This window comes from Phodopus roborovskii, unplaced genomic scaffold, assembly GCF_943737965.1.
Source record: "Phodopus roborovskii unplaced genomic scaffold, PHOROB, whole genome shotgun sequence".
NCBI lineage: Eukaryota > Metazoa > Chordata > Mammalia > Rodentia > Cricetidae > Phodopus > Phodopus roborovskii.
In genome coordinates this window covers 5246029-5260824 of record NW_026125506.1, presented here as the reverse complement: position 1 = coordinate 5260824, position 14796 = coordinate 5246029, and the positions used below count along the sequence as shown (strand labels likewise).

The 14796-nt window shown below is 53.0% G+C and overlaps 1 protein-coding gene across 1 annotated transcript; it reads left to right on the top strand.

Annotated features, from left to right (window-relative positions):
- The first annotated feature begins 239 nt into the window (after positions 1-239).
- On the top strand, positions 240-11295 carry Prkab1 (protein kinase AMP-activated non-catalytic subunit beta 1). Its single transcript, XM_051176512.1, has 7 exons — positions 240-445; positions 2684-2847; positions 4623-4716; positions 4947-5061; positions 6870-7003; positions 9908-9976; positions 10116-11295. Exons 1-7 carry the CDS (start codon positions 287-289, stop codon positions 10191-10193), a joined length of 813 nt encoding a protein of 270 aa, XP_051032469.1. The 5' UTR covers positions 240-286; the 3' UTR covers positions 10194-11295.
- Positions 11296-14796: the final 3501 nt, after the last annotated feature.

The window sequence follows — 14796 nt, the reverse complement described above, 5'->3', positions numbered from 1 at the left end:
TTCGCCGGGGCCCGGCCGGAAGCGGAAGTGGCTTGGGGGCGGGGCGGGGCGGGGCGGGAGAAGTCGCGGGACGGGTGTCAGGTTACGCTCGCGCTCCCGTTGGCCGCGTCCTCGCCGCGGCCGCCTGCCGGGAGCAGGTAACGCGGGGCTCGGCGTGCGCACGCGCGCGGCCCGGGGGGCGTGGTCCGCGGTCGGTCCCGGGGGCCCGGCCCGCCCCTTCCCCGCTCGCCTCGCCGCGCCGCGCCGCGCTTCGCCTCCCGGTGTCCCCCGCAGGCAGACCCCCGCCATGGGCAACACGAGCAGCGAGCGCGCCGCGCTGGAGCGGCAGGGCGGCCACAAGACGGCGCGGAGGGACAGCTCCGGGGGCGCCAAGGATGGGGACAGGCCCAAGATCCTGATGGACAGCCCCGAGGACGCCGACATCTTCCACTCGGAGGAGATCAAGGTGCTGGGGCCGGGGGCCCGGGGCGATCGGGGCGTCCGAGCCCGCCGGCTCAGGCCGAGGCCGAGGGCGGGGCCCCTTCCTCGGCTGCGATCCCGCCACTTCCCCACCCTCACGCCTGCAGGGAGCTGGCCCCGACACTGCCCCGCTTGCTGCCCGGGAACCTGTGCCTAATTACCGATGGGAGAGTCGCCCTGGGCTCCGTGGAACATCACTTAAGGAGAAAGCAGCTCTGGGACCGAGTCTCAACTAATGAATTCAGTCCTAATTGATTAAGAGTCCAGCTAGCTGTAATTGGGCACCGGCGCCTGCTTTTACTTTCCTCTTGGGTGTAGTTGATTGCACGGCCGTGCGGAGACTTCCCCGCAGCCTCAGGGCGACCCGCTTGGGGTGCAGAAGTTGGGTTGGGAGTTTTAGTGTTTGTTTTGGAGCACGTATGTTGAGCTGAAGAGGAAGCTGGCTGGCTGGCTGGCGGAGGTGTCCGTGGTTCGGGCACTTTGGTCCACCCATGCTGACTCTTTTAGATCCGGCGGTTGCGTTTGAGGAGGTCAGTGGCCAAGAGTCACTCTTGGACAGCAGCCAGCAGCTAGCTACTGCTACTCGACTTATGTTTTACTTAAGTAATGACCCGGACTTTAAGCAGACTAGAGCAATGCTCTCCGCCTCCCCTCCGCCCCCCCCCCCAAGGCGAAGCTGAAAGTCCTGCTTGAGCCACATTCCCTTAACCACAGTGATGTGGTCAGTACCCTCTGCCCCGTCCAATGGCATTGGGAGATTCTAGTGGGAAGATCTAATTCCTTAGAATAAACCGCAGTTAGGAAGGTTCACTCTGACCAGCACAGTCTGTCACTGTCTTGTTGGCCATAACTTAACCGGGCTAACGGCCTGGTCACTCGGCTCTTACTCAGCGCCGCCCCCACATTGAGCTAGGTAGACACATTGCCGTTCTTTGGATCTTAATTTTGAGTCTAACTTGGAAGAGCCTGCATCTTGCCACTGTAGCTTCCTCTCTGGGCCTGTACTGTGGGGGAAAGGTGTGTGCTGTGATCTTTGGAGTGCTGTTTTCTCACTGAGCTGAGAGTGTCCCCACCCCTAGAAGTACTTTTGGCCCAAGGCTATTTTAGAGGAAGTAAGTATTTGTTGTGGCAGGTGAATTGCCAGTGTGCCCTCCCTCTGTCCTCTGCCCAGAGCTGAGTAAACTTTCTTTTTAAGAAGGACTAGGTGGTGTTGCTGTTCTCCACGGGATTGGGGGTGGGGTGGGGTGGGCTGGGACTTAAGTAGCATTCCTTCTAGTTTTATCAGTAATAAATGGGCTACCCAGTCAAGACACAAATTCTTCCCATTACCCCAGTTCAACTTTGTGGCTACAGTTAGTGGTCTCTCTAAAGCACTGGTTCTCAACCTGTGGGTCACAACCTCTGTACAAAAAAATATACTTACATTATGATGCATAACAGTAGGGAAATTACAGTTATGAAGTAGCAAGTAAAATAATGTCATGGTTGGTTGGGGGGTCACCACAGACGGAGGGACAGTGTTAAAAAGTGGAAGCTGGAAGGTTGAGAACCACTGTTGTAAAACTGTTGTGGTGTGTTGTTTAATCTGTAGCACAGATCCAAAGACTGAAGGCATCTTAGATAAGAGCAGATCCTATCTTGGGTGAAGGCAATAGAACTTTCCCTGAGCTCCCTTCGGGGCCTTTTCCCATCCTAGAAATCTAGCCTTTGGCCTTTCTTCTGACTGAAGGACTGTTTTACCCCAGGGTAACATCATTAGATGTTATCATTTGACACAGTGAAGGGGCCCGGCTTCTTTCTTTATCCATTTCTTCCGGGCTAGGTGAACAGCCCTGAGGCTGTCTCTAATAAATTGTTATGTACCAGAAGTCTTGCTTAATGGAGGGAAGTCTCACGTATTAAACCCACCCTGACTGATGGCAGTCTTCTTCCAAGTAGGCCTTACAGCTTCCCCTAGAATTTTTGCGAAACCTCGTGGCAGTAATGGTTGTTAGTGATTAAGCACTCACTGTGTGTCAGACTATCTCAGTCTTCACAAACTGACAGTAGCCGTTATTTTCACTATCTCCGTTTTTGCAGGGCTGGGGAGGGGGGAGGACAGACACAAGTCATAGTGAGTGGCAGGAGCTGCCTGATGAGATTGTGTTGTTGCTCTTAGCCAGCAGTCAGGTGTAGGGAGGCTGCCTGAGCTGCCTGACCCTGAGTAAACGTCTCTGCTTCTTAGGCTCCAGAGAAGGAGGAATTCCTGGCCTGGCAGCACGATCTTGAAGTGAATGATAAAGCCTCCGCCCAGGCCCGGCCAACTGTATTTCGATGGACAGGGGGTGGAAAAGAGGTCTACTTGTCTGGATCCTTCAATAACTGGAGCAAGCTTCCCCTCACGAGGAGGTAATGACCTGGGACTCGCAGTCTTGTTGCTTTATCTGTGGATATATTCTTTTTTCTGAAAGATCTCTGTGGGTGAACAGCACAAAGGATATTTTTGTAAGAGATGTTGAGTGCAAAAATACGTTGTTTAATGAGGTACAGGGTTCAGCTCTCAAACTGTAGATGTTGCTGTCTTTAAGTGCGTATGTTTTAGAAGACAGCGGTATGTCAGTGGAGAATATTTCTGAACCACACTTTCCAACACTTAGCTGCACATGTCTTAAAAATTTGCTCCAGGTGCAGTGGAGAGCGTGCTGGGCTGGGAAGCCCAGAGGCGCAGATCTGAGTCCTCATTGCCTGCCCTAAACATTCACTCTGTAAGGGACTATGGCCCGCCCCACCCTTCTGTTGCTTTTTGGAAGGTTGGAAGGTGCGTGCCCTGAAGTCATTAGCAAGGATACACTGAGGCACCTCCTCAAAATCCCAGTGCGGATTCCACCAGTGAGCACTTGTGATAACTAAATGAAGGGACAAACAGCATGGAGCTGGGCCGTGCCGGGGGCTGTCAGGGCCCCTGGCTTCCCATGGCTGACACAGAAGGAGGGTAGGTAGCTCAAGTCAGTGCAAGAGAGAACAAGTTTGTGTCTGTGCCAGTGTGCCCTGCACTGGCCATCTCCCTGTGTGGGGGGGGGGGACAGGGGAGCTGGGCAGTGTGTCTGCCTGTGCGGGCCCCCTCCCTGTGTGTGTGGGGGGGGGGGACAGGGGAGCTGGGCAGTGTGTCTGCCTGTGCGGGCCCCTCCCTGTGTGTGTGGGGGGGGGGGACAGGGGAGCTGGGCAGTGTGTCTGCCTGTGCGGGCCCCCCTCCCTGTGTGTGTGGGGGGGGGGACAGGGGAGCTGGGCAGTGTGTCTGCCTGTGCGGGCCCCCTCCCTGTGTGTGTGGGGGGGGGGACAGGGGAGCTGGGCAGTGTGTCTGCCTGTGCGGGCCCCCTCCCTGTGTGTGTGTGGGGGGGGACAGGGGAGCTGGGCAGTGTGTCTGCCTGTGCGGGCCCCCTCCCTGTGTGTGTGGGGGGGGGGGGACAGGGGAGCTGGGCAGTGTGTCTGCCTGTGCGGGCCCCTCCCTGTGTGTGTGTGTGGGGGGGGACAGGGGAGCTGGGCAGTGTGTCTGCCTGTGCGGGCCCCTCCCTGTGTGTGTGTGGGGGGGGACAGGGGAGCTGGGCAGTGTGTCTGCCTGTGCGGGCCCCTCCCTGTGTGTGTGTGTGGGGGGGACAGGGGAGCTGGGCAGTGTGTCTGCCTGTGCGGGCCCCTCCCTGTGTGTGTGTGGGGGGGACAGGGGAGCTGGGCAGTGTGTCTGCCTGTGCGGGCCCCCTCCCTGTGTGTGTGTGTGGGGGGGGACAGGGGAGCTGGGCAGTGTGTCTGCCTGTGCGGGCCCCTCCCTGTGTGTGTGTGTGGGGGGGGACAGGGGAGCTGGGCAGTGTGTCTGCCTGTGCGGGCCCCTCCCTGTGTGTGTGTGGGGGGGGACAGGGGAGCTGGGCAGTGTGTCTGCCTGTGCGGGCCCCTCCCTGGCACCCAGGCTGCAGACTTGTTGACCTTTCAGTCCTAGGGTCCCAGTGTCTGAGCAAAGGGAGTTTTCTGGAAACTCTGTCCGCTGCTTCATTAAGTGGCTTTTCTAGGCTGTGACCGAGAATTGTCCGAACTGCTTGGACATTGTCTGCTCCCCTGTAACCGAAGCCTCGGCTGTGCCTGGAGCCAGAGGGCAGCCCTCCGAGCTGAGACGCTTGCTTCCTCTCTTTCTGCAGCCAGAATAACTTTGTCGCCATCCTGGATCTGCCCGAAGGAGAGCACCAGTACAAATTCTTTGTGGACGGTCAGTGGACGCACGATCCTTCCGAGGTACTCTTCCTGCCGCCCCCGCCCCCTGGGTACCCACACAGCCAGCACCAGCCACCTCCCCCGGGGCCGCCGTCGGGTGTGGCTCCGAGTTAGATAGCGCTGCTCGCCAGGCCTTTGGTATAATTGACAAGAGTAGCTAGCCTGGTGTGAGACTGTCCAGCCAGGAGTTCTAGCCCTCTGAAAGTCCAGACCTTCCATGTTATGATGTCTGCCTGTCTGTCTCTTCCCAGCCAATAGTAACCAGCCAGCTTGGCACAGTTAACAACATCATCCAAGTGAAGAAAACTGACTTTGAAGTGTTTGATGCTTTAATGGTGGATTCCCAAAAGTGCTCCGATGTGTCTGGTATGAACAGTTACTTTATCCCACACGTGTGCAGGCTGGGCTCCGCAGCCTGGACTTACACGCTCTCATTCCCTCGCCTCTCACGCTTGAGCAGGAGCTGTCCCGCCAGATGGGCGGTCATAGCTGTCTGGGCCACAGCAGTGTATCCCTAGTTCTGTCAGCTCCCGCTGTTAGCCTTTAACCCCAAAGGAGCCATAAGTCAGTACCCTGGCCTCTGGGCTGTTCTGTAGTTCCGCTTGGCCATAGGTACAGAGCCAGACTTGATACTCTGCCCCAGGCGAGGCTGAAGAGACCCTAGAGGATGCCAGCGAAGCTGCCAGCTCACTTACCACTCTTGTGCCTGGAGAGTTGCAGGCTGACAGGTGACAAACGACACCTCAGTGACCTTGGCTGTCATTTGTGCAGCCCGTTAGCACCTTGTCAGGCTTCTGAGAGAAAGCGGCTGCCTGTAGAAAACAGGGCTGTATAGCACAACTCTCCTTTCTGGAAGCCAGTTCTGCCCGGTCCTGGTAAAAGAGTGTTCTGACCACAGAGCTTTCAGGTGACTGTGGCCCACCCACGCCCCGTAGGAAGAGACTACCTGGAACTTCACAGAGACAGTTAATGCAGATGGCGGCCACAGCTGCAGTCCCTTCTCTTGTGGGCAGGGGCTGCTTCCTGGGCCCTGTGGGAGACAGTAAAATGAGTCTTCGGGCGTGCACCCAGCCCGCCGTCTGGGAAAACAGATTGTGTTCCGTCCTCAGTGGGGGGGGGGGGGGGAGGCTGGAGCCTCTGCTTCTGGGCTCTCTCACTGTTAGCTCCTGACACCACAGCTGTAAGGTGGGCTTGGCCGGCCGTGGCTAACGGGTCAGGTTGTGTGTGGATCTGGGTTAGAAATCCAAAACCAGTGCTTTTTCATTGGGATCAGCAGCTGTCCCCACATGACCAGTCACGTGGTTTCAAATAGGCATGGAGGCCTGCGCACACGGCTCCCACTGGCTGACATGGAAGTCCATTTGCCCACTGAGCCCACTCCAGCTCTGACGTGTAATTCCGTGTGCTCACTCCTCATGGCTCAGTTTTCTGAATGCTTTTCTCGGTTTTTCTACTGTGGTGTGGTTGGCTCGTGTATAGGGGACCTGACTTAGAAAATGATGTTGAGAAGTTGAGATGTTGAGAAGTTCTGGGCCAGCTGAAGGATCAGGTGACCAGAGCCCGTGCTGATGTTGGGATAACGGCTCAGTATCTCGGTCAGGCAGATGTCATTTTGAGAGCTGCTTCTGACGGGCACTTTCAGAGGCTTCTTACTATGTCTGTCTAGTGAAGATACCCAGACCTCAGAGTGTGGGACCAGAGAGCCTCTACACTTAGGTCTTCATTGTTACTATTTATCTGATATGCCAGCTCCTCATTAAACCTGTTTTCCTCTGCCTGGTAGAGCTTGTAGCTTAGGCTAGACCGCTTTTCCCGACTTTGAGCCTTGAACTTGTGGCGTGTGTCAATCCCAGCCTGAAGTAAGGAGGCCTCTCCTCTGACGGAGAGGTTAGCTCATTAGGAATGGCTCCCGCTGGTGTGGCCCACACAGCTGGCTTTGCCACAGCTGTCCTTTCGTTGGAGCATCCCAATTTAGCATTGAGGTGAATGAGCACCCAAATGGGAAAGGTGTTTTTATCACCCCTGTTCCTCCTCCTTGGCGCTTGAGAGCCCTTGAAGAAAACCCAGGTCTGTATTGAGGGAACACGGACAGAAAGCTAGATGAGGACACCCACCGTACATCACATCAACCCCGGAGCTTATGGTCTCAGCATGTCTTGTCACTGTCCCAACAGAGCTGTCCAGCTCCCCGCCGGGACCTTACCATCAGGAGCCTTACATCTCTAAACCAGAAGAGCGGTTCAAGGCCCCGCCCATCCTCCCCCCACACCTGCTACAGGTCATCCTGAACAAGGACACGGGCATCTCCGTGAGTACTCTGTCCGCATCTCCTTCATGCCTACGTCTGTCCATCTGCTCTCTTTCTGCCTGCTTCGTACAAAGCTGTGGTGAGCTCCTGCGTCTTCCATTGTTGGGAACCGTCGCGGTCCTCTGACACAGAGGACACAGGCTTCTGGTGAAAGGTTGACACCCGTTACATTTAAATTTTATGAGAAAATATCTAACCACCTCTTCTTGGTCAGCTAGATCCTGGAATTCCAGCGGTGGCATTTTAGAGTTGAATTTTAATTACCAAGTTACTTTCGGAAACATCGGTCCTCCTGGGCCAGAATTGAGCTATCATAGCACATTTCCTTGGAGAAACTGTTCAGTGGCCTGCAGAAGGGAAGCGTGGAGCCTGGGCCTTGAGCAGCCAGCTGTTTCTAACAATGCCCTCAAGATGACCGACCCACACTCGGGTGCCTCCACTAGTCTGTGCTCTGCCCTCATGACCTGATTCATCACCAGTTACTGCCCATTTCCCAGCAGCCACTGGGGATTAAGTTCCCCGGACATAAACTTTAGGGGACACAGTCAGACCGTAGCAGGTGCGAAAGTAACCACACCACTTGACCCTCCACGTAGTAGACCCCACATGCTGGTGAGCTCAGCCTGTCTTTGCGGGGGCTTCCCTTGGAGTGTCACTGCTAGGCCACTGCAGTTAAAACACTCCCCTTTCTCAGGCCGAGTCCAAGCACAGAGAGCCACTGGTCATCTGCCTGGGTCCAGTGCTAAGTTGGCAACACCTCACACAGGCATCCTGTGGGGTCTGCAGCGACCCTTAGCCACTGTCCTGAGATTCGGGTGAGGCTGTTCCCCTCTCTCTTCTAGAACACTTCAGAGGCTGGAAGACATTCAGCACTCTGCTCCCGTCTAGGGAGACATGGCTAGGGAGAACCTGCACAGGCCTCCTCTGACTCAGGCGGCCATGGGCTCTAACAGACCTGTTTCCAGTCAGGGAAGTGCCCTCCGTGTGGTCGTATTTAAGCTTCGTGGTAAAGAGGTTGAGGTACAGAGGTAAGTGTGAGTGGCATCCCAAGGACCGTGCCCACTGTCCTGGAGGACATTGTTGATGCTGTGGCCGCCGCCGCCTCTTGCTGTTGCTTCTCATATCCACCAGAGACTCTGTACCTTTGGACCAGTTTCTGCCCCGTAACTACTGTTCTGCCTCTCATATCCTACTTTCTAAAGATTTCGCACATATGGTTCCGTCTTCCTGTGCCTGGCTTATTTAATGTCCACAGAGTTCTTCCACATTGTTGCAAATGACAAAATCTCCTCTCTTCTTAAGGCTGAGTCACACATCGTTGTTGCAGTTTCTTTTCCTGTTGCTGTATGTTTGACAAAAGTAATTTAAGGGAGAAAGGGCATTTTTGGATTCCTAGTTCAGGCTGTGGTTCACCCTAACAGGGAAAGCAGCAGCGGGAGTCTGAGGGAGGCAGTCCCATTGCGCCGTACTTACCCATAATAAACGCATGCCTTCTGCCTCCCTCCTCTGTGTGGCTCGGTGCCCCACCCTGGAAATGCGGTGGCGTTGACAGCTCATGCTAGCCATCACCATGGTGTGTGTCTACATTTGCAAATGCACTTATCCATGGTTTGCGGTTGTGAATAGTGCTCTTCAGCATGCAGAGGTCATTTCCTGTGGATGCATTGCACTTATGTGCGCACACAGTTAGGGTAGTTCTGTGTCTAACTTAAAGGATCATATATAATGTTTTCCGTAGACGATGCTGACTGATGACTCATTAACAGCACAGAGTAGATCTTGGTGTTTTTTAGCCACTCAGAAAATGATGAGTATGTTACTGATCCAGAGTAGGAATTCCACAGAACCTGCATATCCCAGTATGATATGCTCAGAATATTAGTCAGCTTTAAAAGTCGGCAGATGAAAGCCGTAGTTCCTGGGACCCTCCCAGCCGCAGGTGACTGGCAGGTGACTGAAGCAGCATTCGGCTGAGGCTCTTGTCCCCCCTCCACCCCCCATGGTTGCCCGGCAGGGGCTCTCGGGGAGCCTGGGACAGAGCTGTTAGCCTCTGAGATGCTAACCCTGACTAGAGGACAGGTGCAGTGCTGGGAGGCTTGGCTGCCAGGGCAGGGCTAGGACTCGGGGCTGGCTTCCCAGCTCCTCCACCTGCACCCACCCCGTCCCGGAACTTCTCTTCTGCCCCCAGACTCTTACCTGCTGCAGTTCGTTAGGATTCAGCCTGCCCCGCCTGAGTCCACACCACAGCCACACAGGACAGTGCACGTCGCGGTGAAGGCCGTCCAGCTTCACTCGGAAAGACTGGCCATTCCTCCTCAGTCCTTGCCTTCACCCTTTGGGGCTTCACGGGCTGCCCTGAAGGCACTTCAGTACCGGATTCCCCCGAGTGCTGAGTGATGTAAACACACCCTTCCCTTGGGACCTCAGCTTAAAGCCACCAGAGACTAATAAGCCGGAATTTAATTTTTTTTCCCCCCAGTTCATTTTCTTAAAAATTGGGAATGTGCAATGAAAAATCTAGCTATGTGGCCTCTTGTGGTAGGAAGGTGCAGAGTCCGTGTGTTCACGTCCAGAGTTGCCTACTGTTGTCTGCTTCTTAATGATTTTAGCATCTGCTTCTCAGGGCCATTTAGTTCTGTAAAAGCCTTTCAGTGGGTCCTCGGTCTTCTGCCTCTTTGTAAGGATGGGGTGGGGCAAGCCTGGTGCATTCCAGTACATGGTAGATCCAACCTCCTCGGCTCAAGTGCAGTCTCCATAGCCCTTCTAGTGCCCTACTGGGGAAGACGGGTCAAGCTGAGAGCCTGTCTCCTCCTCGGCTGCCTTGCCTGTGCCATGAAACAAGGGAGGAAAATCGTCTTGACGTCCAAATCTTACCTGCTCATGTCTCCCTTTGTTCCCTCACAGTGTGATCCAGCGCTGCTTCCAGAGCCCAACCACGTCATGCTGAACCACCTGTATGCACTCTCCATCAAGGTAATGACTTTAGAGCTGGCTTTAGAGCACTTTCTCAGCATGTTCTGGGGACCCGCCATGCCAGGCTCGGCGTGTGACAGGTTCCGGCTCGGGCTCTGCCGGGGAGCTGTGGTGAATCTCCTGTTCTCTACCCTCTTAGGATGGAGTGATGGTGCTTAGTGCAACCCACCGGTACAAGAAAAAGTATGTCACCACCCTGCTCTACAAGCCCATCTGAGATGCTGAGAGCCAGCCATGGACCACAGGGACAGCAGGCAGCGCTGGGCTCTCCACGTGCATGCAGACCCTCACTTCACTCTCTGGGACATCTCACCCCTCCCTAGGTTCGTCCAGACACAGTTCTAGAAGAGTCTAGAAATGGGAAGGGATGGCTGCCTGCAGTCCCAGAACTGCAGTGCACGAGACCAGTGTGCTCCAGACATCATCCCCTCAGCTGGCCAGAGACGTCTGAAGCCAGACCTGAATGCTAGCACCTTGCTAGTAAAGACTGGGGAGCAGGGGCTGAAGCCTCACAAAAGCCCGCTTGTCTGCATCCAGGGTCGACAGCCTGTCCCTGCTGAAGCCTGGGCGTGGACATAAGCAATATTCAGTCTTGCCTGTCCTTCCAAATCAAAGCAGTAGATTGTAGGATCTATGGGAACTCAGATGTCTGATTTCCAGATGAAGCTTTGCAATCGTTGCCCGACACTGTGTGCACTAAGGACCTTTTTTTAACTAGAGTGGCTGGCTGTCCAGTCCTACCTAAGGCAATAAGTCACCCAGATGAGGCTGTAGATCATGTGACTACACTCAGCAATAATTGTACTCAACACAAACTTCAAAACCCACTGCCGTATTCTCCATTAAATTGAATGATCCTGAGGACTGGCCATCGTAAGGTTGTTCACGCCTCCCTTCAACTGTAACAGTGACAGGGTTACCGTGACAGCTTTTCAGTTCCAGCACGAGCTGTTCAGCTGGGGACCAGTGTCTCTAGTGAGCGAAGGATGTCAGTGGCTGCTATTGCTAGTTCTAAAAGAACTTGAACCCCTATAACGGCCTGATAGAGTCCCACCAGGACAGTGTCCTAGGGATTAGTATGAATGACACTCATCTTGGTTTCCATGGTGATGCCACTGATGTGCCCATTGGTATAGGTTCCTGTCACCTGTCAGCAGAAGTTACCATTATGTCCTTTTTCTTGCTAGAGAGGTGGGAACAAGCTCAGTGATGTCCAGTACTTGGCCAACCTGAGTTTGGGTACCATTTGTTACTGTTTTCAAAACACTGAATTGCTGTCATCTTGATGTGTAAGTTTCAATAAAGATTTGTAAAACTAACCAGAGGAAGTTGAGATTCTATTCATTTTTTTTCCAGAAAAGATTAGAACTTCCAGGTTTGCTCAGTGCTGTCTTGTAGCATTCTAGTGAATGGACAAGACAGTGTAACATCATCAGCTCCTTAGGAGATCCTAGAAACCCGTGCCTGAGGTCCAAGGCCGGAGCATTTTAGAGAACAAGGTTTCTTGAGCATGAGCACAATTTCACATTCACCCAGTTCTGGTGGCTCATCTGCTGTGGTCATGACGTCCACCATTTGAGGACAAAGCCTTCTGCCCCTGTGTAGAGTTCAGAAACAAAAGGTTCATCTTGGAAGCCTACAGCAGCCCTGGCCAGGTGACCACCTTTTAGCACCTCATCTCAGACTCCCCAGAGGTGCAAGAAATACATTTGTTCTTTATAAATGACACCACCTCAGGTGCCATTTACCATAGCAGCACTATACAGAAACATCTGCCCGTCTCCAGGCCTGTGGTGGCACACATTGTTAATCCCAGCACTCGGGAGGCAGAGCCAGGTGGATCTCTTATGAGTTCAAGACAGCCTGGTCTACAAGAGCTAGTTCCAGGACAGGCTCCAAAGCAACACAGAGAAACCCTGACTCAGAAAACCAAAAAAGCAAAGAAAGAGAAAGATCCACCCATGCTAACTAACAGTTGGGTGTGAGAAAGGCCAAGTCTGGGGCAGGCACTGGGTTAACCCTGCTTCCATGGGTCTCCAGCACTGGTACCCAACAGATTAATGGGCAAACAGAAACTTGAGCCTTTGTTAAGAGAAAGCAAGAAGTCAAGAATATGTCTATTCCTTGTAAAGTCCACCCATCATCCCAGTTCATTGTAGGGGTCATCCAATCTTCCTGAGAGCTCCGAGTCCACACCCCGGAGGGAATCCTACGAGCTGAAGCCTGTGGGGCCCGGTTACTAGCCCTGTTACCCCGCCCCCACCCCAAAGGGAAGGCCAGGAGACAGTTCCAGGTGTGTGCACTAGCAGAGCCACTTTCAAAGTCCTTCCCTCCACCTCTAGTGACCCCTTCTGGGCAAACAGCTCTATTATTCATTGACAGACCCTAGGGAAGCGGCCTTGCTGCGCTGTATTGCCACCTACTCAGCCTCAGCCTCAGGGAAACATATGACATTTGATGGCTTCAGACAGAACAAACAGCACTTAAACTACCAACAAAGATCTGACCAGAACTGCCTGTGCCTGGAAAAGCAAGAGCGGTTTCTTAGTCTTGGCGCTACAGGTATGGATCACTCTTTTCTCCTGGGGAGGAAGGCTCTCTGTGACTCACAGGGTATTTATGGCCCTGCCCTGACCTCTCCACCCATTCCATACCACCAGGAACCGTATTTGTGGCAACTAAAACTATCACTAGCCATCACTCTAGCCACATGAACATGAAGGGACACTGTCCTGGCTGAGAGCCACTGAAAGGAGACAATGTAATTTGGGTGGAAGCTCGGCCACCCCACCCCTGCAGGGCCCTCCTCATCTCCATCTCGCTGTGGGTCTTCACCAGGGTTCTAACCCTTTCTGCAGATTATCTGTTCAGTCCTAGTAATCTCTCTCTCTCTCTCTCTCTCTCTCTCTCTCTCTCTCTCTCTCTCTCTCTCTCTCTCTCTCTCTCTCTCTCTCCTCTTTGCTCCAGGAACCAAGTTTCATAAAACTGAATAAACTCAATGCCTTGGGATTGGTGAGAATTAGGTTGTCAAGGGCTGAGCCTCATTTTATAGTGTGACTAAATTCACAGTTGTTTTGTAGAGGTAGTCCCTCATGTCCAAAAAGCAAAAAAAAAAAAAAAAAAAACCCCAAAAACCAAAACACACATACACACACACACACACACACGTACATACGCTCCTTTTGGAACCAAACCCTTGGGCTTCTAACTGAATCGGTTGCCTGATAGTTAATGGGCATTTTTCTAATGTTTGTTCTGTGGGAAAAAGTTGCAACGTCTTACTTCCTCCTTTGTGAGTCATTTTCTCAGAATCTCAAGGAACACAGCCTGTATAGCTCCCATAAAAAACCTGCTAGATTTGACCCTCAAAGGCAACTTTTAGCTACATCTGGTTACCTTGTTATAGTTTAATCAATTCTAATCAAAGGTATCACCTGGCAGGAAAACATTTTTCTACACCAGTCCAGTTGATGGAACACACTAGGAAGTTGGGGAGACACTTTTACCCTGCAGACAGCAAACATCCAGTCAGTCAGAACCCTAAGCAGTCAGTTACCTTCATTTGAACCCAGTCCCAAGAGGAGCACAGGGTTAAATTCCCATTGGCCTCAACACAATGGCATCCTGGCATCTGGCAAATCCTGCGCTGACCTGTTTCCTGGTTAGCTGCCTAACAGCTAATCTGGTCTACACTAATCCTTTTAAAGTAGCCTAGGTGGCTGCTTAAGCTTTCCAGTTCCCTGCCCTAAAAATGACCTTCCCTGGTTCATAGAAGCACTCGCCAAACCAGGGCCCCCACCCCCCAACTCTTAATTCCAGGACCCTGATTCTAGCCACCCAGGTGCAACCCGCAGAAAAGCCTACCTCAGAACGGAAGTGCTGGGCCAGTAAGCCTGCGCTGGCCTTGGCCGTGGGTTTTTATGGTCTCTGACAAGAAAAGGCGCCAAGGGAGCAAATGTTCTGAGATCATTGCTTTATTTCACTATTGTTCAACAACAAAGTTCATTCCTTTCAAGGTGGATCTGGAATTGTCCTTGTATTCTCCTCGTTCTGAATAAAAAAGGTAATGAAGAAAAAGCCTGTACTTTTGGAGACCTAGAATCTTATTGATGCTAATAAGCTTTTGACTGCGATTTTGGGTTACGATTATTTCCTGCTGGCATCTCGGTGGTCACACAGAGAGCTCCCCCACTCTGGCGGAGATGGCTGTCCCCAACTACCACCGTTGAAAACAAACAAACAAAAAAAAAAAGTGTTGAAAAATGCACCTTTTACAATAAAAAAGTAGAAACCAATTCAATTTCCTTTTTTTTTTTGTTACGAATATAAAGTTTCTTGTAAATATGTACAGTCTTTTGAGCTAGTTCTATGTAGCAGGAAGCACACTTCACAGATGAGACACTTGATATACGCTGTCGGGGCTCGAGGTGCCCCCATTTCTCGTGGAGGTCCTAAATGAAATATGCCAAGACTGAAGACCAGTTACCAGTGTGGACCGAGAGACAAAGACTTCAGCAAACAGTCTGTCAGCTCTGCCCTGGGGGAACAGGGGTAGGGAACATGACCCCAAAGATTCCAAGCAACACGTATTAACGCAGCAGCAGGGCACGGAACGTGGAGGGTCACAGGCGTCTCAAAGGACAAAGCACTTAGGTTAGAGACGAGCAGGAAGGAGCCGGCATTTAGGCCAGGTTGTCATCTGGGGAGGGACGTGGGGCTGTGGACGCGGGCTGAAAACACGGACACGTCATCTGCTGCGGCGGGGAAAGCTCTACCTTTCAGCCTACCTAGGATGTGCCTTGGTTGTTGAGGCACCCCTA